Genomic DNA, 22,580 nt, shown 5'->3' with positions numbered 1-22,580 from the left:
CCCCCCCCCCCCCCGGCTTGGTGCCTATTTCTGACGTCATGATGACTTCATCGGCGATTTTCGTTGAAAATATGACCAACATCTTTCACTTATAACTCTTAAACAAAACGATCAATCATGGTCATATGTTGTAATTAGGTAGACCATTAATTGATAATGCACTTGTACTCGCTTGACCTTAACTTCCGGGTCTAAAATTTAGGTGAATTTAAAGTACAGTCAGACTGAAAGCCTCAAAATCAAAACGAACCACATTTCTTCCAAACGTTTGGGGTTGTAGACGGTGCATTGAGCAACATTATTTTGACCGCTAGACTTTCACTCCGGTGTTACCGGAAAAGTAATAAAAATTTAATATAACTAAACAAAAAATGCAGCATGATGACGTCATCATCCGAAAGGGCGCCCTCTAGCGGCATGTCAAATAGAGTTTGCTTTCTTTTAACTTTAAAACCATCCGTCCAAAATTTCAAAATCGCCCCTTTGTGTTTTTTGATTAACCATAGATAACTTTGCAGGGTTTTAAAATTATGACATCATCAGACCGGAAGTTACTGTGACGAATTTGAAAAGGATCATTTTTAAAATTTAATTCTATCATATGATCCCTGTCTTATGACTATCTCCCTGTCCCATGACCAGGCCTATGATATCCGTTACAATGTTGGCCTTTGGATTCCCAATGTTGTTAGGTGTTATTATAATGTACATATACTCATATTTTCTTACGTTATTTTAAGTTCATAATGAACATGCATCATCTTCGGACTAAATAGTCACTTTCCCTTGTTTGTCTGATAACGTCTTCAAAACCAGTAGGAACCTCTAGGCCTAGTTTCAGTTATGTTTTTACTTACAAATATTTTAAGAAGGGTTAAGAGAATTAGATCTGACAATATTAAAACTTTTCCCACTAGATTTGGTTTACAAGAGCCGGTGATTCATCATGTACAATGGATGCCATTCGGCTCCTTGACGTTAAGACTAAACTCTTTTATTTTTGCCCAAAGTCGGCACATACTACTGTCTTTAACCGGCCGTTTATCAGAGCATCTGAACCCAGAATGAAGTTTGTTATCTCCTCGGTAATGAACCATTCTTATCTCAGTCAACGGTGACAATGTGATGGTATCACCTCCTAGCTTCACGCCATGAATCTTAAAGAAGTGTACATTAGTTGGCCTAACCACTGCCTTGTCTCGACCCATGTTGACTGGTGTCGGCTCCCTCCTCCGGTACTGGTTCCTCTCGAAGACGCTCTCGTGATGATGTCGCCTCGTTTGGTTCCATCCTCGACAAAAGAACCAGTTCTGAATCCTTAAGGAACCGATGGAGTCCATTACAACTGTATATTTACGTAAGACGTCAGGTATCGATGGCATAGAAGAGTCCATGGGTTGCAAAAACTCGTCCACGTCAATTTTAATCATCCAGTCCGTCCGATAACGATTCCGCCACAAACAATCGTTTTCGTGGGCTATTTGAACTTCTAGATAAGTCTTACCGGGTGAGTGGACATGAGCCCATGGGATAATGGTGAGAAATCCACTGTCTAGATACCGACGAACTGTCTGATTAAGGGTAGAAGTTCTGGAGTTGTCATAGATGTAGACATGTTCAATACCTAAATGACGGTGGTAATCCAACCACGGTGGCACTGCAGCGTCCATGTCTTTTAGCATCGTACACATGGAGAGATATCGCTTCTTTCCCCCATGCGGTTGTGACTGACACACGGTAATGTTTTCGTAAGCGAGACTCGTGTTGGAAGTCCGTCTCAACGTTAGCATAGACTTCTGAACCCCTATGAGAGGTTTAGGAATGGGACAAATCAAGACGAGGACATACTGAGCTGTAGCACCGAATCGCTGGTAGTCCTTAAGGATGGGGTCAGTAAGTTGAATAAATAACCCCCCTCTTGGTCCATGGAACTCGCAATAAAACATTTCCTCATGCCAACGTTCGAACCAGAAGCGAACACCGACTGCCACAACTTGATTCTTGACGGGATCAGCGAAAATGGAATGGATGATAGGCATGTTGTGTTTTTCGAGTTTTTCTTTCAGATAACAGCTTGGGTCGTGCCGCTGTGGACCGGGATTGGTATCATTTCTTCTCGAACGTGGTAAGATTCTTGTCTCCGTGTGAAACGTAAAGAAGAAAATCAAAAACATTTGGAAGATCAAAATCAAAGAGGAGACCAACTCCAAGTGAGATCTCTTGAGAGAGCAAGCAGGCATGATGGCACGGTTTCTTCTGACACGGCATGAACTTTTCTTGATGCAAGACGAAGATATCAAAACTACACCCTCGTGGCCAAATGTGGAGCTCAGTCAGCCTCTTCAAACATAGATGAGAGAAGCGCATATATGGCATACCTTTCACTCCAGTTTATTTCCAGCCTCAGCTGTTCTTTTGGTTCTAATGTAAAAGTCATGAGCTGGTCGATGATGAGAAGTCCTTAAAATTCAAGCCTTTTTCGTGATTTTTAGTGCCGCCTGTTGCTACACTATAGCATTACTTCTCGCGAATTTATAGCCACAGTTGTTTTCTAGAATGTCCATTTCATAATGTATATGAAACGATCTGACAATTAGACCGGGCAGTTAACAATGAAAATACGCTCATCAGATGGCGCAAAACTGTTAAGATGTCTACCCTACGTTATACACTATGAGAAAGTGCTGCTGGATCGCCTTTGCGTGTACACGCCCTAAACACACTGCTTACTATACTGCAAATAAATGTAACGTGAGCGAATATTAACCGCGTAGTATAAAGACGTCTGTAGAAACTTAAGTCAACAGTCTTAATAGCTTAAACCAATACCACTGTTACCACACATTTGCTTTCTCTAAGTTAAACCAATATTTACATATCGGGTCAAGTTGGCTCAAGGGTCTGTTGTTTACTAACGGTGTTGCCTTTTTCCATTCTTTTTAAAGTCTCATTATGCATTTTGATCCGCTTCGCAATACTAAGAGATGGAAATTGTGCACGAGTAGAAGCCTCTAGGAGAGTAATGAAATTATATTTGCTCAATTCCGTACTGAGGTCGAGCCTAAAATTAATTTTTAAAGATCAACAGAACGAAAAATATTTGCAAAGAAACATTTGATGCAAAATATTCAAATAGCGATTTTATTTGATGCTCAATGTAGCCACTGCATGCAGCTCGCAACTACAGCTCCTGTAAATTTTGAATAGCGCCATCTATGTGTATTGACTATTGCTCGGCATGCCATACACAATTAGTGTCATATTTTTATATCATTTTGTCAGAGACGATGGTACTCGATTGGTTCAAAACAATTATGCAAAGTACGAATTTACAGTGTGAGTATTGTGGTATGTTTCAGGTATATTGGACAATAATTACAACGGACACCTGGCCAATATCACTAAGGCTCATACCTAGAGACAACAGAGCCGAGGACAACAAGAAAATGTAAGTACAATTAACTTCAGCTTTGAAAACAAATATGTATTTTATTGGTCAAACTGCATTTTTTGTATCTGAAAAAGCAGTCATTACATATTGTCATAGTCTTCCAGAACATTGTGCAATGCACAATAATTATGTTATAATGCAATACCTTCCATACTCATTTCAACATCTCACACAATGTAACGCAAACTGCAAACACCGCCCTCGCGCGAAAAAAAAAATAAAACTTGAAAGTCACCACTTTCATTATTACCGCAAGGCAAACCGCACAACGTGCGCCAATCAAAAAACAACGTATTCTACCGATCAGTGCGCATGCGCCAACTCAACACCCAACCAAACATCACTTCTCGGCTGAATGTAGTCTTCATGGACCTCAATTTTCCGTCGTTGGATTCCGCGAACCGTGAAGCTGTAGGCATCGCTTCGGCACTGTTTCGTTTCCGCGCCATTGGCACAATGAGTACTCACACACAGTGCTTGGAGGCCAAGACTAACCCTACCAACCCAACTATAAGGCGGTGACCGCGTGGGAGGACATTAATAGGGAAGATAGACTACGACGCAGGCGTTTTAGTACACCGTGTTGGAATACTTTGTGTCTTTGGGAGAGTATAGTGACACGCGAGGAGTGGCCATGGGATTTTGAAGGCCAGACAAAGCCAGATCATTCCTATCTTGATAACACACTGCGTCCGTGGTTACCGATTATTTCCACCAGCTTAACTGCGTGGTGAACTATAGTTACTGGCGGATTGCAGTAGCAACTACTCTTATCTCACGTAGAGAGAAGCCCCAGTCTTAAGAAGTGAAGTCTGTATCTCCAATGTATTGACTGCCTCCCTTACAAAAGGATTTCAAGCGACACCACTTCCGTTTCGACGCAAATATGCTGTATCTTCGTATTACTATTACTTTAAGTGCACCGCGGAGAAAGTAAAGTCAACTTTCAAACAATCACAAAGACTGACCGTTGCAGCTGATTGCATCAACGCCGTTTAGAATCGGTCTCTTTTCCTAGCCGTAAGAGAAAATGGCTTCCCTGACAACGGCATTTCCAAACTTTACCTGGAATAACTCCATCGATTACCATGCAGAAAGAGTAGACGCTTATGAGGCTGTTGCCATGGCATTGGTGCTACTTTTTGGTTTGATGGGTGTGATAGGTAACGGAATACTGGTATGTATAGTCTTGCTCAACCCAGATATGCGATCTGTACCTAACATTCTCATCGCAAGTCTTGGTCTTGGGGATTTCTTTGTCGTCATCACCTCAGTACCTTTTACTTTCGTGTCGTACCTGTACAATATCTATCCATTCAGCTCAGCCGTTTGTAAGTTTGCAAACGCCGTTCCTATCGTATCTCATGGTGTCTCGGTCTTCACGCTATCTGCTTTGAGTTACGATCGCTACACGGCTATCGTGAGACCCATGCAACGCCGCAAGTCCAACGCTGTACGTCGAACATACGCCGTAGCGGTTACCATTTGGGCATTATCGGTAACGCTAGGCATACCAACGGCTATACTCGCCAAAAGAGACGTTTTTCACTTCCAAGGTTTCGAGATAGCCATATGTTACGCTTTGCCGGTCAACCTGACTTTGGAGGGAGCCGTTCCAACCACCGCTGCTAAGGTTCATGAAGTGGTTCGATGTCTGATCATGTTCGTCATACCACTGGCCATTATCACCATGTATTACATGCTGATAGCCATGCAACTGATCCAGAGTTCTAAGGCGATTCCCTGCGAGGGGCATGGTGACTCCAGACAACTTCGAGCTCGTCGACGACTTGCCAGGACAGTCCTAGTTCTCGTGGTTATATTTGCTATATGCTGGATACCACACTTTGTATACAGGTAAGCCCTTATAATCTATTAAATTGTAAATACATGTATGTAATCCACGGCTATATAGGCTTTGTAATTCAATTTTAAACCGGAGCTCATTCATCAAGCATAATTAATAACTCTTCATATTTCCCCCGTATACACATTGCTGCATCCGCAACTGCATGCGTGTCAGAGAGCCCCAAGGGAAAAAAAAGTTTGCTCTGAAAGCTAAAAAAAAAAAAAATCGTGTACGATTCAGAATACTGTTATGTGAAAAAGTCAAAGGAGATTGAATATTTTTTACTGCTTGACTGTGTCTTAGATGAGAAATTGTGACAGAGAACCAATAGATTGTGGTGTTTCAACCGCATAAAAAAATTGTATCTCCTTAAAGATTGTGACTTTGCTTTAATTTCATTGGGTAACTTCATCGATAAATATATTAAAAGTAGTATAAGTTGTGATTGTGTACACTCAGGCGTATTCTATATTAAACTCATTTACTGGACAAAATGTCTACATAAGCAATTTAATATGCACTCTTTAAAACAGCGACGGTAGAGTTATGGGATTGATAAGAACTTTTACCCTAAATCTGAAGCGCATTTATCGTGTAATATTACTTTCTACCTCCTGCCGCGAATCACGTGGCTTGCTTCAGTTTGTAACATGAATTTATGTTGCAGTTCAATGGTCCTCAGTCTTCATAGCAAAGACCCCTCAACGCTACACCTGTCTCAATCATTGGCTTGATGGACCCATGGGATTTCTCTGACTTCTATTTTTCCTATGACACGGCAATGATCCGTGACTCTTCAATTACTTTCAATTAAACTGCCATCTGTTTCAGTTACCTTCTCAAGCAAATGTGATAAATCAATTCTGAGTGATACTACTATAGGCTGGTCACATATTGAAACAATCTGTTTCAGCTGCCTTGGACATTGGAATTAGAAAAAAAGATACTTTAAAACCTGAACTCTTTTCCTTTATTTTTCTTTCATGTATGTACACTGTGCAACCGAATTTTGCCTCTTTGTCCTGTGCGGTTTTGCGTCATGAGAGTTAAGAAAGAAACTTAATCAAATTGTTTCTTGTGGAAGAAGTCCGTCCTTAACTTTGCGTGCGGAGGTGGGCATGAGATATACCCATCAGAAAATCGATGAAAACATCACCGTGATCAAGTTGTATATTCCCCGAGGGACAAACACCTGTACATGCTTCAAATCCTTCCTGTTTTTCAGTTAGTCAGACACCTGATCGTTTCTCCGCCTATCTGTCTCTCAGATCGAGATGTTTCCTGCCTCCTTCTTTGTTCAAATTTCCCTACCTTCTTAATAACATCGTCATCCCGACATGCCGTGTATTTCCTCGTGGATGTTTTTGTTTACTTCTCTCGTATCCAATTCCGCTCGCATATTTGCCCCCTGTCCGTATGCTACGCCATAACCCTATTCTCAGCTCGTATGTGGTCCCTGCGGGATTGTACATCCTGCCTGTCCGACCCATGACAAGGGCACATCCATGACTTGTTTTCACGAGTTAGACGTATCGGAGGAAGAAAACGGGTATCTCAGACGGAGCAGAACAAAATGCGATATCCAGAACGCGCCACCGTCTTGTCAATATTGGCGAGATGCTCAAATTTTGTTTTGTTTACTTGTCACGTGCATGGACGCACGGCGCAAAGTGAACATCGACAATGACTTAAAGGCGGAAAGTAACCTTGGCGATTTCGACAAAAATGTTTGTTCTGAATCTCATTTCTGGTTCGTCATTGAAATTATTCGTTAGATTAAAAAATGGATTGGGGAGCAGAACAATTGGTGGGGACTCTCGTCTCAAGGCATGAGACGCGGTAACTTGTAGACATGAACAATATTAAGTGCAGGTGTTCATGACTGGGAATGATTGTTCATACCATGGAAGTGTTCCTTCCTACATGTTCATCCACACACATATCTTGCTGGTTATTTGCACGGTACAGCAATGCCTGTAATCGACACTCTCAAAACACACAACTTGCGTGCATATTGCTCGGTTGCCAGCGCGTCTTCATTTTCTTGGGTAACAGATGCCTGAGTACACGAATGCATTACAATACATCAGTGTAACATTGTCCATTTGAGACGAGGTTAGTTGAACCGGTAATAGCTCGGAGCTATATTTTTTTAATATAAGCCGTAAAATGATTTTCGCAGTTTTTTTTTTCAACCGTCCGTAATATTACATACAAAACTGACATAAATAGTTTTGGAATCCGGCTCTGAAAATTTCGGCCATTGTGTCGTCTATAAATGCATGTACACACGTCAAGTTGAATTACTTAAAGAAATGTTCGAGTTTTTACAACTTTACCCAGCTGAATACTTCAATTTCAACAAACATCAGTTTCCTGATGCCGAGAAGACCAACCGTGTACCTACCTTTTGTCGGTTGTCAGTAATCCCCATAGAGTGTAACGGTGCATCCAGGCGCAAAGTTCGCTCGTAATTTAATGTGTCATTTAGATTGATCGCACAAAAACTCGAATTTCCGATAACAGAGTCCTACACAGTCATTACTCATCAACCTGTCTCGTTAGACCGGGCGATCACCGGGCTCATTTCCAGTGGGCTCTTAACGTCGGAAGCCCCCACGGATGGAGAGACTGCACGCGTTGCAGAAGGCACTCTGGCGTAAAATTAAACTATTAAAGTTCAGTTATCCGAGATTGACTATTAACCACGATTGTCCCATGGGAAGCTAGAAGTGTCAGCTGAAACTTTCATGCATATATTTTAAATCTGAAATTGCACATTATTCAGACCCTATCAATATCATATTTTTTTTTTTAAATCTAAACCGCAAAAAGAGCATAATTTCGTTGGAACTCTAGTCAAAGGATGGGGGCGAGCGTGCCACCTGTGAGCGAGCGTGGAAATGCACCCCTTTTGGACACCGCCCCCCCCCCCCCCCGTGAATTCATCGCCAAGTAACTGAATATTTGACATGAAATTCGATGGGACTGTATCGCGGACAAAAAAATACTCCATTGAAACTATTTCTCAAGATACGGTAGTTCTTCTTGTCTCCTGGGAGAACGCACGAATCAATCGGGATAATGGACTTGGTTATCAAAGGAAAAATTCATGAATTAAAGAAAATTGCAATGCATTGGCCTCGATTATAAAGGGTCATGACAAAAGTCTCATCCTGTTCACTGGGAAATATAACGAGTGAAATAACTCATCGGAGTGGTTCGTGATAGACTGCTAAGTCACAAGTCACAAACTCTAGATTTGTAGGTTGTCCTTTTATACGTCCACCAATTTATCTAAAAACCTTCTTTAAACTTAGCGTCTCGAAGATGACATCCCTCACGCTCGCATATGTGGACGCTCGCATCCCTCAACCATTATAATAAAACCCGATATGAAATTGGGCCCCATGTCTCTGCTAACCACATAATTCCGTGCTTACGATCACCATTTTGTGCTAACCACGCTAGCAGAAAAAATCTGCGCTGTGACCCTGTAAGCACATAATCCGTAGTTATGGAATGTACGCATGCGCAGAAGCCAAAATTCCTCGTTAACACGTGAAATACGCTTACCGTAAGCACAGCATTTTCTGATATAGTAAGCAGGGATTTTTCGCTAACGGTAAGCAGAGCCAAGAAATTGGGCCCTGGACGCTCGCATATCCCTGGACGCTCGCATCCATGGACGGCCTCATATCCCTGGACGCTCGCATCCCCAGACGATGACCATAGGCCTATAGAATAAAAAAAAGACGTCCCTGTACGCTCGCATCCCTGGACGCTCACGTTACTCAGATATGCCACTCATTCTTATTTTGGCTGAACCCGTTTCGTCCATGCAGTTTACTTTTCGGCTCCGACCTCCAACCTTCACTAAGCCATTTCCCTGCCCCAGCTTCGTGCTGAGTTGGTCAAAGAGACATAGATTCGATAATCTTGGCTTTTCACGTGCTTGTCTGGCTGCTGATTAGTGATTCTTTTCACGCTTCACAAGTGTCAAGGATCGATTAATTTCACGCTTTTTGACAATGCCATTCGGCTGGCAAAGTATCGATTAATTTGACAACCTGATTCTAGTATAACTCGGACATTGCACTTCTTGTGATCATTCACAGTACAAAAACAACCCGCTCTGCAAATGACAACGTCCAGGTGTTTTTTTTTTTATAAATATCTATACGGTGTGCTACCGAGAGTGTTTTACCCAAAAGAATTTAATTAGGTCAATATTGTTTGCATTTAAATATGACCGCGAATATGAAAGACACAATAGGTACGTTGCACTTGCCATTTATTAAAAAAATAAAAATACTTCGTGTCACGCACGATTTTCTTTCAGCTGCCGCATGCTGGACTTAACCAATTTGTTCTAATCCTTGGATTGTGACTTCTTGGTGTAGCTTTTATGTTTAACCTACTACATGTATATTTAAATTACACATATCGCTTCTCTTTGGAATATCCATTTATGTATCTAATTAGAATAGTTAGGACGATTTTGGTCAAATATTATGCCTTAGTGTCTGTAGGAATCAGTCATTTTCAAACCCATTACTCACACATTTGAATTCTAATGTAGTCAAAGGTTTTGTTGAGTGAAAATGGTCTCGCTTCTCTTCCATCTTTATACATTTACCCTCTTATCTTTCTCGCCTTCTCAGACCGTAATGGGATGGTTATCGGTCCGAGTAAATTGCCCCGGAAATGTTGCCCTTTTTTTCAAAGCACTTTGTTATTCCAAAACTCTCAGAACATTTCCAGGATGAATTACTTCCTTTGACGATTCACGATCGTTGTAATTACGGATAAAATGTGTCTATTAGATCAAGGAGTGCCGAATGGCTGAGAGTATGCCTCTCACGTTATCACGGTTCCAGTTATAATTGGTTTGTGTTGATGATGATTAATCATGGTGGACGGACTTGGTGAACTCTATAGACAAGGCTTTGATCAACAAATACCGCTGAGATAACTCGACAGACCATCTTATTCGTAAGGATTGAAGTATTTCCTTCATGATATCCGGGGCTTGCAAAGAAGATGGAAAAACTGCAACCAATGGTACTGGTGTCCCAGCGTGTACTGTTATTATCTTGTTAGCCCTGATGACCCGAATCATATCCGTTATTATTGCCATTTATATCATCAAAATGATCGTCATCAGTCCTATCATTGTTTTTTTCGTTGCCTTCAACGCTTCGGAGGTCATCATTGAATTGTTATCGGTCATTATTGTCATCATTGTCATCTCGTCGTATTGTCATCGACTCTTTTATTGCAATGACATCAGCACTTTCAATATCATTTCAAAATAGCATCACTTGTCTTTTGTTTCCACTGAGTAGCGTACACACAAGCTGTAACGCCAGTACTGAAGCAAAAAAGTGTTGCGCAGAATGATTATGGATCAACCTCAAGATAAGATCTCTCTTCGAAGTTAGATGAATGATTAAAACTTCCTTTCATTTCTTCGACCTGAAAGACTTGTTATTTTCCACACCATTTTCCACAAGACACTTCTCCTATGCCTGGAGAAAACTCTCCCCGTCATCACGGGTTTCTCGTCCTCCCATCTTTCATCTTTACCAAAACGTCCCTGGAGTATTACAGTTAACACTGAATTCTTGATGACTGAACCGGCCGGAGATGATGGCTGCAGGCTTTTCCAGGCCAGGTTGTTATTAGAGCACGTACTACGTCCAGAGAATTGGACACAAAAATACACCGACTGTGAATGTCAAGGGAGCAATTTGGCTCTGAGTGGACAGGTCAAAATGTACGTGACGTCACCTCGACGTCCAACTGAATACACATTCTAGTATTCATGAACTACTTTGCATTTGTTTTGTTTTTGTAAACTACTTTTGCAGTGATCTTTGTATTTTTTAGCTCGATGGTTCGATAACGTTTTAACAGATATTGGAAGAGACGTGCACAAATTATTGACCAACAAACCGTCTACTACAAAGTTAACGTAACATGACATGTGCAAACCATGGGCGGAGATCCCGCGGGGGGGGGGGGGGGTGGTTATATCCCCCCACACCCACACACACACTTTTTGGACAGGGGGGGGGGAGTGGTGTCATGATCTTTGCCTCGTTTGATAAATATCATTTTGAACACGGATGGTGAACACCTACGGCCAAATTGAAAACTGGAAAATATCCCTCAATCAAGTGAATGATCCGATCTCGTGCTTTACAGGAAAATAAAATTCGATATTTTCTTTGGCATGAGACACAAATCAAACAAGGAGGGACAGAAGTGCAGCAAGTCACGAAAAGCTGAAACGAACCATAGAGCAAAGCGCGATTCACGCTTCTCTTTTGCAGTTAACTCCTCAAGATAAATTTCCTAAAATGTCGCGAGGGCATGTGGGGAATATCATTTTCACATAGGATCTCAAATTCGTCACTATACCCAACTGATATCTTCTAATGTGTTAGGATAAGACATCGTTATGCAGCGGGTTTTAGTATTTCGATGTAAGTGACGAATTTAAAACTGCCATCTTGCCTTCAAAATTAATATGAAATGAATTGGCAAGCACAGTATGAGATTTTTCGTTTTACGCCCTTCTCGATTCGGCTCTAAACTTCGTCATCTCGTTATCTTTCTTCCCATTCAGGCTTAATTTCCCCCATATTAGGATCCCCCTATGTACTTTTCGTCGGTAAAAGAGTACATTCTCCTCTCGAATACCCCAGTCGGAACGCATTATCACTTGATTGTAAACATTTCGTTTTCGTCTCCACGAAGACGTGTTAATTTCCAGCTGGGTTTAGTGCATTCCGTCGGGAATGGACTTCGTTCAGGCGTGCAATATGTTGATCCCGAACCTGTGGCAGCGGTCACTCAAGCAAACAAAATGCCTTATGCGTGTTATGCCAAACTTGTTTGTTGTCATGGTTTCAGATTTTCTTATGGTATCAGTGTTGACGGTTAATAACAATCGAGTATAAACATCAAAAAGTTAGAGAGGCCTGATATATTTCGTCTTTAGCAAAGACTTCTTCAAAGGCAAATGACACGGGGACAAGAAACGAACATGCAGTGGACATGCATGCAAGCAGGCAGGGTTCGAAGGAGGGGAAGGTGTACAGTGGATGAAAGGGAACAAAGGAGTGTGGGGGGATGGGGAACAAAAGGGGGTAGGAGGGAAGGATGAGGGACCAGTGTACAGTGGATGAAACTTATAACTGAAAGAGTATAAACATCACTGAATATTGAGAAGTTAAAAGTGCATCATAGTTCAGAATGCGTCTTAATTAAAACCCATTTTTACCCAGTGGTTGTTTACCTTATTCAATTGTATGTTAGTGTTTTTTAATAAGCGAGGTCATCATTCCAAAATAGTCGGGTGCACGGCAAGATTCGTCGATTTCTTTTTGGGATAACCGCGGCAAATAAATGCACACAAGGCAATGGGGGACGTGGTAACCAAATCTGCATTCTGTGTCAATTTTTCGTGGAATCAAAAAGAGATGGAACTTTCGTTCTCACAAAACTTTTGACTCACAAAACACCAAAACGCTTCGCTGTCCATTTTTTTTTTGCAAAATGTTAAACTTCAGAACACCATGATCTCTTTAATTTTGCTGGTACCCCGCTATGCTTTTGGTAATACGATGACATTTTTATCCCGAAATAAAAATCGGCAAATCTTGATGTGCACACGCATGCGCAGATGGAATACCGAACTGGCTTATTCCTTGTACCAAATAAGTAAGTCCGTGTCAACAAAAAAAAGTGTTTCAATTCAAGATTTAGCCTTTTATCGCTGCTTACATTTTGTGCATCGTGCATTAACCATGTCAAGCCAGTTGACGATCACCCGCCGGCGATGGCGTCCTTCACAATTTAACTTAAAGTTATAGCATTTCTTGAAATCTGTGTGTGTTGTTCGAATCGACTGGCCACAATTATGACACAGCGAACTCTGTTCACGATAACTAATATTATTTTCGAAGGAACAAAATAACCCCCAATTTCAACCACGGTCGCTGACCGAATTATCTGCGACAAAAATGCTTCTTAATGGAGAGTGTCATGCGAAGAATTGATGTTTTCATTTCATTACTAAAGAAAAACTGTCAACGCGCAGGGCAGTATGGCCAAAAAAAACGTTGATGACCCAGAAATTTGACGGTTTATCTTTCCTCTTCGCCTCCAAGTGATTATCTCAGTGTGAAGTGTTGAAGATCAACATTCTAACTACAAGCCCATGACTCACCAACCCCAAAGAAGTGCGCAACCAGCGGAACCCTACATTGATCAGTCTTTATAATATCTGGCAATCGATCACCCCATTTCTATATTCAGATTTTAGAATTTGAAAAGCGGGATTTATTTGAATTAACCAGCTGTTATTTGCAAGTCATAATAGTGGTCATATATTACCTTTATCGGTATCGATCATTTATTGTGAAATATTTTTAGAATGTGGAGAGAAGGGATAATCCGCAGCGTTCCCGACCTCGGCAAAACATGAGCCGCAGAATTAAGGTTCATCTTCAGATAATTTATGACAGCATTTGTTAACTGATGGGACGCATACGCTCATTGTGAAGGGCACACGTTTCTGTACATCACAGAACGTTGACATTTGCAGGGGAATCAATCAAAGGAATTCCATACATAGTAAATCAAGAGACTGACTTTGAAGCCTATCGAACAAACACGCTGCATGGCTTGATATGTAAGCCTTAGGCTGATTGTGACAGGAACATATAGCGATGTACTTCTCTGACCTCCATACCGTGACGGTTCACGTTGCACTAGTGCAGATTCTCGTTCTGTCTTCCTCAAAAAAGCTCCCGTTTCTAGGCTCAGTAATGTTTTTCCTCCACACACAGGCAGGAGTGAAAACTGCAAAAGAACAAAATATTATAGAAGACGACGAAACTTCCTTTTGTCTTTCAGTTTCAAGGCGTTAACTAGATAATTCTGCTTAACATTCTGAGTAACTGGTGCATCTAGTCCACCTCTAGAAGAGTCCATCTTTCCTCTCCGCCAAAGTGCATCTTCATTAAAGTTGAAAGGTTGTTTAACGCCATGAGAAGCGTGTTGTCCTAGAGACGCAAGCGTGTCCCTTCTGGGTGAACGCAATCCGGAAGTACTGTAACCTGTTGGCGACATTCGCCACATCAGCACCATTTGGTGACTAATTGCACCTGACTCTTCTGGATTGAATCATTACCAAGCAGGCCAGCAGCGAAGGGGGATGGGGACCCGAGTGAATCTTTCCCCGTCTAAACAATCTCCAAGCTGCGCTTAAGGCATCAATCCTTGATGGACTTGGCTTATAAATGCATGGGCACGTCAAAGAATCGTCATTTACTCCTAAGTAAGGCTTTTGGCGTTAGATGCGTATAGCTAATGGCCATTCCGTGTTTGTACAGTTCTAACTAATTGCAGTCTGATTAGCTTGCTAGCTTTCCAGTTATCCAGGAAATGGCCGGGACTTTATCTTCCTTTCAACTGTCAAAAGTGAGAGTTATCAGTTTGGTTCATTTATTTTTACCTTAGAGTTGAAGTTTAAACAGAGTATAGTAAAATAATTAATTGACCAAAATACATGTGAAAGAAGCAAACCCTTTGAAAATTGATGGTTGGGAATTTTCAAGCAAAAGAAGAATACAGGTGAAAGGACATGTTGTAAAGAGTTTTGCTTTTGAAGAGTCCCCAAGGCAGAATTCCTTTCAATCTCTGTGATTTCCTGGTCCGGCAAATATTCATCAAACCTTAGGACTGACGCTATCACGCAACAGTGGCATCTTACTGCCTCTCTCTCTATCTAATGCAATAACGATAAGTGAGTCATGTCCCTTGATTTGATCAATCTTATCTTTATAAGCCCCGTCTGGATAAGAAGCTATTCAAGCTATTCAATAAGAACTGAAGAGAGTTTTGCACTGTGGCGAAGAAAGATCTCAAACGCAACGTGGTAGGCTTGATTGAAGTCATTTTGTGTTGGCCTGAAGAGCAGGGGGGGGGGGTTTGCTTAAGTGACTCCAACACTGCATCTTCTCAAGCTCACTTACGACTTCGGTTGGAGTCAGAGGACAGAGGATTACTTAAGTTAACCTAAAAATGAAAACAAAGAAACTAAAATCCTCCCGAGATATTGGCTGGATATAATGGTGGCTTATGATGGCAACTAGTTTGTGTTAAGTTTCTAAATGGAGGTCTGTTAACATACTTCATCATTCTTATAATCATAAGTAGGTTAACGGTGGACAAAATTTACATTTGACTCTTTAGCTTTATTCGTTCTTCACCATCATGACGTAAGTCTCAAGAATCTTTTTGCGTGAATTTTTGTAAGCACTGAAGATTAAAATCACGACATTCCTTTTTGAACAAGGAGAAATCAATAGTCGATGCATGTTACCTTGGCCTGTATCAATCGAGAGGAATCTGCCCATGAAATGGTAGGGTAAAAGAAGCCTTACTACATGAGCAAGTCTGCTCACATTTTTCTGTTTCGCTCTAGTGATACATCAACATGTCACTTTGCATACCAATTTTATTTTCACCCCAGCTGTCATCAGAAGGAGCATATGGCACGTATATGTTTGTACCTATAGGCCCATCTTACCTGGGGAATTATAACCTTTATCAGTTATATCGCAACTCCCTTGGACATGAAGAAAGCTTGGGAGACGAACACCAAGACAAAAACCAATAACAAATACCTTGTTCAACTCACGTTTCCATTTTACGCTTGAAGCAGTTCGCCAATTTCCCCCCCCCCCCTTCCTCTTTCGTTCCATATTTGGGTCATGCTTCATGATGGGTCATGCTAAGCCTCGGAATGCCCATAGCTTTGAAGTCTTTTGCTTATTTCCGACATTGGGGAGTTGATGCTGATGGTGACAAAAACAATTAGATTAAGAATCTAGATGCGTCCTATTTAGTTCACAGCGAGTGAACGACTAAACTTCCTGCTTTCTCAGTAGCCTGAAAAGACGCTTGAAAGACTTCATTTTTATTGTACAAACATCTAGTGCAATGAATCTGCATTCTCGTGGGCTTAATACAGTTTTATTGTCTGGAACGTCGTTTCACTCTGTTTCCTTCTTAATTAAGTGCGCCATGCAGATAAAAACAATCGTTTTTGGAATAGACATTTAATATTATGTATCCATCGCACCCGTTGCTTCCTTCCCATGCTGCCGTTGTTGCTGTTGCTTGTGGTTGTCATTGCTGCTTCTGTTGCGCTTGTTGTGGTCTTTCTTGTACTCAGTACATCGAAGTGACGAGTGCTGCAACCCTAGTCTTATATTTTCGTTTCCCTGATCAATATTTGTTTTGTCGTCGTCTTTACATCGTCGTTCTTTTTCATCTCAACATTAAAACATTAGTTTTTCACATCACATGTTTTAATAGGTTTGCTCCAGTAGTACTTTCCATATTACTGCCCGTGCGTATTGTCCACCTTTGGGCATAATTACAAAGGATGAGAAGGAGACTTCTGCCAATCTTCCCTCAATATCTCTCGACTTGTACACATTGCCTGCCTATTTCTCTTCCCTTGATTTCCCTTGAGTTTGGTGTTATTAGTTAGCTCTATCCCTGTCCTCTTTTCCTTCTTAAACTTGACCGTAAAAGCCCCAAATACATCTCCTTTGGGTATAATGCAATATTTCAGATTAGTTTTGATTCAACTGGCTTACTTTGTCTCATTAATTCCGAGGCGAATCAGAATGAAGACAGTGCAATCGTCCACACTCCGTCCCGCGTTATTGGATTGTAATTGCTAGATTTACTCGGACCTTAAAGATCTTTGTATTCTTATAGGAAATAGGCCTAATGTGGTAAGGCTTTATTTGCGCGCAAGTTGGACAAGGAAATAACTCAAATAATGCTCTTTTAGCAGCTGTGGCGGTCTTTTGTTTCTGAGGATTTCCTATAATATCCTGCAGAATCCGTAACGATCGACATGGAAACTTGCTTTTCGGTTTTCTATCCGTGTTACATTTTGTATTTTTGTGCTGAGCCTTTTGTTTTCAAATAATAGGCTTTGTTTAAAGCAGGAAGATGCCAGAATATATCAAGGGGCTGTTCTATTGAGAATTTTTGCGTTTAAGTTAGAAATCAAAATGTCAAATTAGACAGTTTTAGATTACCCTGTTGCACTTTTGATTTTTTTTTTACTCTAAAGAGAAAAAGTTCATTTTCAATGATGTCCGTCACCTTTCTTCCCGCCATTTCTGTTTCGTTTTTTTTCGTCTGCAGGCTCTGGTTCCAATTCGCCTTCTCCGTGGAGGTCTTCGATTCCTTGGGAATGTTCATCCTCTCAACCGGCTCGTTTCTCTTGACCTACGCCAATTCCTGCATCAACCCCATTGCTCTCTGCTTCTTAAGCAAGACCTACCGTCGATACTTCGCCCGTTACCTGTGCTGCATCCGTGTCCGTAAGCTATCTCATGTACGCGTAGCGCGGACGAATATGTACCAGATGACTCCAGGCACACCTACTAGCACTATTTACAACTACAACAAGCGGTCAGGGGATGGATCGTTAAGGGGCTCGTCCGTAGAAACGAAGACTTGTACGGTGTGAGATAGTTCCTGTAGCCAACGTGATCATCCTCAAGTACGGGGTAGAAGATGGAAGTTTGAACGTAAATTGGAGACAGAGATTATAAATGAGCACTTGTGACGCCCTGTGAAGTCTCTGAATTATGAAATTACCATTCTTGACCCAGCAAGTAATATTTCTGCTCAACAAATAGTGACAAAATTACTGAGATGTGACTACTGGGATGTGCTTGGATGGCAATGCGACGAATGTAACTGCGTTTTAACCTTTCGGAATGGAGTTCAAAAGTATGAGATCCACCAGCGGACTATAGGGGGCGCTTTTAGCAAACGCAAGTGGTGGCAAGTGAAGGACATTGATTTTCGCTGGTTCGCTCACGCCATTCGCCCGTTGATATTTGAAAATCAGTTCGTACCAGGGAAGACAGAAAGAGCGACTTTCGAAAGGGGAGGGCGGGAACCATACAATTTCAGACTGAGAACACTACCCTTGTTGTCACTTTTACGAAACTGTGACACCATTCTATAATTTCTTGCTCTCTTTGGGTTGTAAAAACAAACAAGTATATTTAAAAATTTACTTTGATTGAATATGAATTCCTTGAATGAAAGAAAAAAGACGGTCTTTCATAATTGAAAAAGCGTGACCAGAAGTTTTCGTATAGAGGTTGGAAGAAGACTTTATGATTTATGTTATTGATAACGTAGCCTTCAATTTGAATAGGGATTCAGTTTACTGCACGATTCAACGGAACACAAGACCTTCCTGCATGATGAAGGGAGAGACCGAACGCACCTTCGCTTTGCCATATGCCTGGCACATTCGCTAACGTTTAACTCAAATTTAAATGTTCCTGCAACTGAGGCGAAAAAGAAACTGTTCAAGTTTTTAAAGGAATCAGTCGCACCCATTGACGCCCTCAAGTCCAGCGGGATGACTCAGAAAAATTGGCGCCATGTGGCGGCCATAAGTACTCAACAAATCTTGATCTTCAAGATGGCAAAACAATCCTCACTCCTTGGTTACATTTGCGTCATCAGTTAGAATCTTCAAGGAGTTTATTGACCGCTTGATGACAAGACGTCAATCCTTCAAGGCCAATATGTTACGTTTTTGAGCCTCTCCGTGCTAAGATTACCTCAAAATGTATGTATGTATGCACCTGACGCGCATGCGAATCTCCACTAATTTCAGTGCGAGACGTTTTCAGCAAATCATGCCTCTTCAGGTCAGACATGGTCAAGAGAGATCCAATCAACAGATGAACATTAGAAGAGGACTTCTACTCGAGTGCCTATAATTTTGGTATAATTTGTTCCGAAGGGCACAAATTTATTAAATTATTTCTTTAGTGTCTTAACTAAAATAGCCTTGAGATGTTTGTCAACAGGTTGGATTGGGAGTTTATCTGATTTGTAATCGAGACAAAATTTCTTCGGAATGTCAGTTGATGTCATTAGAATTAGTGATGTGTCTGATACATTATTGTCATATACACGATCTTGTTTGTATCTTTTGTGAAAGTAATAATTGATGGGCATTTTCCTGCATATTTGGGTCATTATGGATATTTTATGAGTGATTTATGCTGTGCATGGTGATTCCACCCTGATTTAACTGTATTTTTTATGACGATGCACACATCAACATTCAAAGAATATAAACATTAATCAATCATCAGAGGGTACATTGACACATGATGCAGTTGTGTCGTTCTGATTGGTTAATCGATCATCAGAGGGTAAATTGACACATGATGCAGATGTGTCGTTCTGATTGGTTAATGTCCTAAATTTGATATGATATAACAGTTCTATGTTTGACTGAAGTTTCAGTTTAAATGTACGTATTAAGAACGTTTAATCCGTCTATAAATGCATGCGTAACCCGTAACAAGAAAGTTTGTACTACAGTTAACGATGTTCTTGAATGCATTTTCACCAAAATTGCCTGTGAACTGTATTATACAACCAAGATGAAGACATTGTGCAATTTAATGCTCTTGACATATCAATTATATTATCAATCATATTATCTTGAGGTGAAAGCCATGTACTATTGAATTAGGTACACTGTACTATATATTTTCAGATGTCAGTAATTATATGTACTATCAGGATTTTTCTGTAAATATGAGCTCAAATTCCGAGAGATTAACGTTTATAGTTGTCACGTACATTGTAACTGCGTAATTGTTTGCATGTATGATATATTCACCAGTGACGTAGTGTAATTACCGATAAAGACGTGATGCCTAAAAGTATCAAACGAAAACTTTGAAAAAAATTCTCAATGGAAATCGGGTTATCTCTGGTAGAAGCTTGTTACCAGTTATAGCAGGTAACCAATTACTAGTTATTACTGGTTACCTGTTATGGTGAACCCTGCAGTAATTGAATAAGGATTATCATGTGGTGTTTTTTTATTGGTATAGGCCTAAACATTATCGATATAAGTTAACAGTTACTGGTAACACGTAATCAGTTCCTGAATTCTATATTCTAATTTTGGAGTCATGTCTTGGCTCCTGTTCACTCGTCGATGGCATCAAAGCAGAGAAATAAGCTATCTTCCCTCAATCATCACGAGCGGTGACTAAGCAACTCATGTCCCCGGTTCTTGACCCAGTTTATGTTAAATCGTGATTTGAAGAGGGCTTTCCACGCACGTTTTGTCCGTCAAATGGCTAGCTTTTGGTGTAATGTGTTTGGGCAGGCGCCGTTGCTATGGCAATTTCGTCCCTTGACTATTTCCGACATTTTACCACGTATGCGCAGCTGACGCGGAAAACCTATTGTTTTCAAATTTCCTCTGAAGACGACTGTACACGCCATTTTTGCCATTTTGCTGTGAACAGTGGCGTAGCCCCCTCCCCCCCCCCCCCTTCACTGAACAAAATCCTGGCTACGCCACTGGCCGTGAACGAGTACAGCGAGTTAACACTCGTCATTTGAAATTTCGAACAAGATTGAGTTTGGTCGGAAGAGGGCGCTATTAACATGTTGACGTAATAATTATTGTGTTCCATATGTAAATATGCTGTCATATTTTTGAGTAATCAATTCATAAGTAATACAGCTAAACATTTAGGTATCGGTGAATTACCATGGCACTAAAACGGTGCGAACGGATATCTCCTTGCTCTGTGATAAGTCAACTCCTCTCAATCTCACCCTATAATTTTGGTATCAGACACGTTCCAAACCGGGGGATTATCGTGATGGGTTTTCTCAGCCAGGATGAAGAGTGATGAGGCTGATTGCAAAAACACGTGGAAACGATACAAGTGGATGAGATAGGAAAGTGTGAAGACATCTTCAAGTAGAGAAAGGTGTAAACTACGTCTAAGAAAATGTACCTGACGAAATGTTCGAAATGGTTGGTTAAAAAAAGTTCGTTTTCCTCAAGAAGTGGGGCGCCGTAAAACATTCACCCTAAACTTATCGTGAAAGCAAAAATGCGACTCGGGTTTGTCTCCTCTCAAGCCCGTGATACTTCATGCTTGAACTCACTGTGTCGAATTTCTGGCGCTAAGTCTCGGTTTGGTTCCGTAAAACAACTCCATGTTGTTTGTTGCATTCAGAACAAACCACTCCACGTGCACTTGAAACTTAAGCACGTATCCCGTGTTTTGTTTCATTCCATTTACCTTATTATTTGGTCCTTGCTTCGATATTTTGTTTCGTACTTGTAACGTTCGATTTACAGGCTTGATTGATGGTACACAATACTCACGTCCTGTCATTCTTGCAAAAGAAACTGATTCTTTGATATTTTCATGCCTCTTATTTTGACTACCTTTTTAGACTGAGAATTTCAAAGTTAATGCAAACTTCAATTTGTTTGACCCTCATTCCCCAATATGATTGGTTATGCACGCGGACAATGTTTTGTGCAAAATCATAATTTTAGATGTTATCACGGGATTGGAACGCTGCTGATTGAATGTGATGAATTTCAATTAAAGTGACATAGAGCATGCAACGAGTATAAGTTAAAATAACTGTAATGAGATGAGCAGAGTAATGAATGAACAACTCACAACAAGTACGTTTAAAAAGGAAAAGGAAGGATGAACAGATAAACGCAAGATACAAGTCTTGGGCCAAGTTCGGGCAAGGACCATTAGTCGACTAGTGGTTGAATTGTGACGTACCTTACGCCTGCGCACTGATAGCAATGTGCGAACGTCTCTAGTCAAACGCTGGTCAAAATGTCATCGCAAAACTTCTGGATCCTGGCTCTCTGCTAGCGTTATGGATGCGCGCGGCTATTGGTTACCAGCGAAGCAACCAACCCCAGTAGGCTGGTTCCAAATAGTCGACTAGCGTAGTCAACCATCGTCGACTAGACAGAGTTCGGGCAAACGTTAGTTCACCATTGGTCAACTATAGTCCTTGCGCGAACTTGGCCATAAATGATGCGTTCCCCGTGCTTTTTTCGAGTTTCGCCTCGACAAACAGATTTTTTTCCCAATCGCTATTTTCCTAGAAATATACATGTAATTGAAATTTGAATGAGACATCGAACGAAGTCCAAAATCCAAAATCGGAATAAACTTGTTTTATTCGTGAAACCAAAACATACAAATTGAAAATTCGTTTGGAAAAAATCCATTTTTAAGAGCATTGGGTGTGCACCTGTTTTTTGACTCGAGATTAATACCATATTTGTATGCTATGTTTATGCAGAATGCAGCAGCCAATGAAATGCTAGGTTGAGAGAGG

At 40.9% G+C, this 22,580-nt stretch overlaps 2 protein-coding genes across 2 annotated transcripts; one reads left to right on the top strand and one right to left on the bottom strand.

Annotated features, from left to right (window-relative positions):
* Nucleotides 1–9: 9 nt before the first annotated feature.
* LOC119745601 lies at nucleotides 10–2,717 on the bottom strand. Its single transcript, XM_038222079.1, has one exon. It carries the CDS (start codon nucleotides 2,238–2,240, stop codon nucleotides 945–947), a length of 1,296 nt encoding a protein of 431 aa, XP_038078007.1. The 5' UTR covers nucleotides 2,241–2,717; the 3' UTR covers nucleotides 10–944.
* A 756-nt stretch (nucleotides 2,718–3,473) lies between these two features.
* Nucleotides 3,474–21,951, top strand: LOC119745600 (bombesin receptor subtype-3-like). Its single transcript, XM_038222078.1, has 2 exons — nucleotides 3,474–5,308; nucleotides 17,547–21,951. The coding sequence occupies exons 1-2, from the start codon at nucleotides 4,482–4,484 to the stop codon at nucleotides 17,872–17,874; spliced, it is 1,155 nt and encodes a 384-aa protein (XP_038078006.1). The 5' UTR covers nucleotides 3,474–4,481; the 3' UTR covers nucleotides 17,875–21,951.
* The last annotated feature ends 629 nt before the right edge of the window (nucleotides 21,952–22,580 follow it).

This window comes from Patiria miniata, unplaced genomic scaffold, assembly GCF_015706575.1.
Source record: "Patiria miniata isolate m_02_andy unplaced genomic scaffold, ASM1570657v1 HiC_scaffold_7, whole genome shotgun sequence".
Lineage (NCBI taxonomy): Eukaryota > Metazoa > Echinodermata > Asteroidea > Valvatida > Asterinidae > Patiria > Patiria miniata.
Note: the sequence above shows the minus strand (reverse complement) of the source record. Positions and strands in the feature narration are given on the sequence as shown.

Bases quoted from the DNA above. Each gene is read 5' to 3' on its own strand.
- LOC119745601 (XM_038222079.1), bottom strand. From the start codon at position 2,240: ATGCCTGCTTGCTCTCTCAAGAGATCTCACTTGGAGTTGGTCTCCTCT.
- LOC119745600 (XM_038222078.1), top strand. From the start codon at position 4,482: ATGGCTTCCCTGACAACGGCATTTCCAAACTTTACCTGGAATAACTCC. The intron at 5,309-17,546 runs GTAAGCCCTTAT...TTTCGTCTGCAG, and splicing joins ATACCACACTTTGTATACAG to GCTCTGGTTCCAATTCGCCT.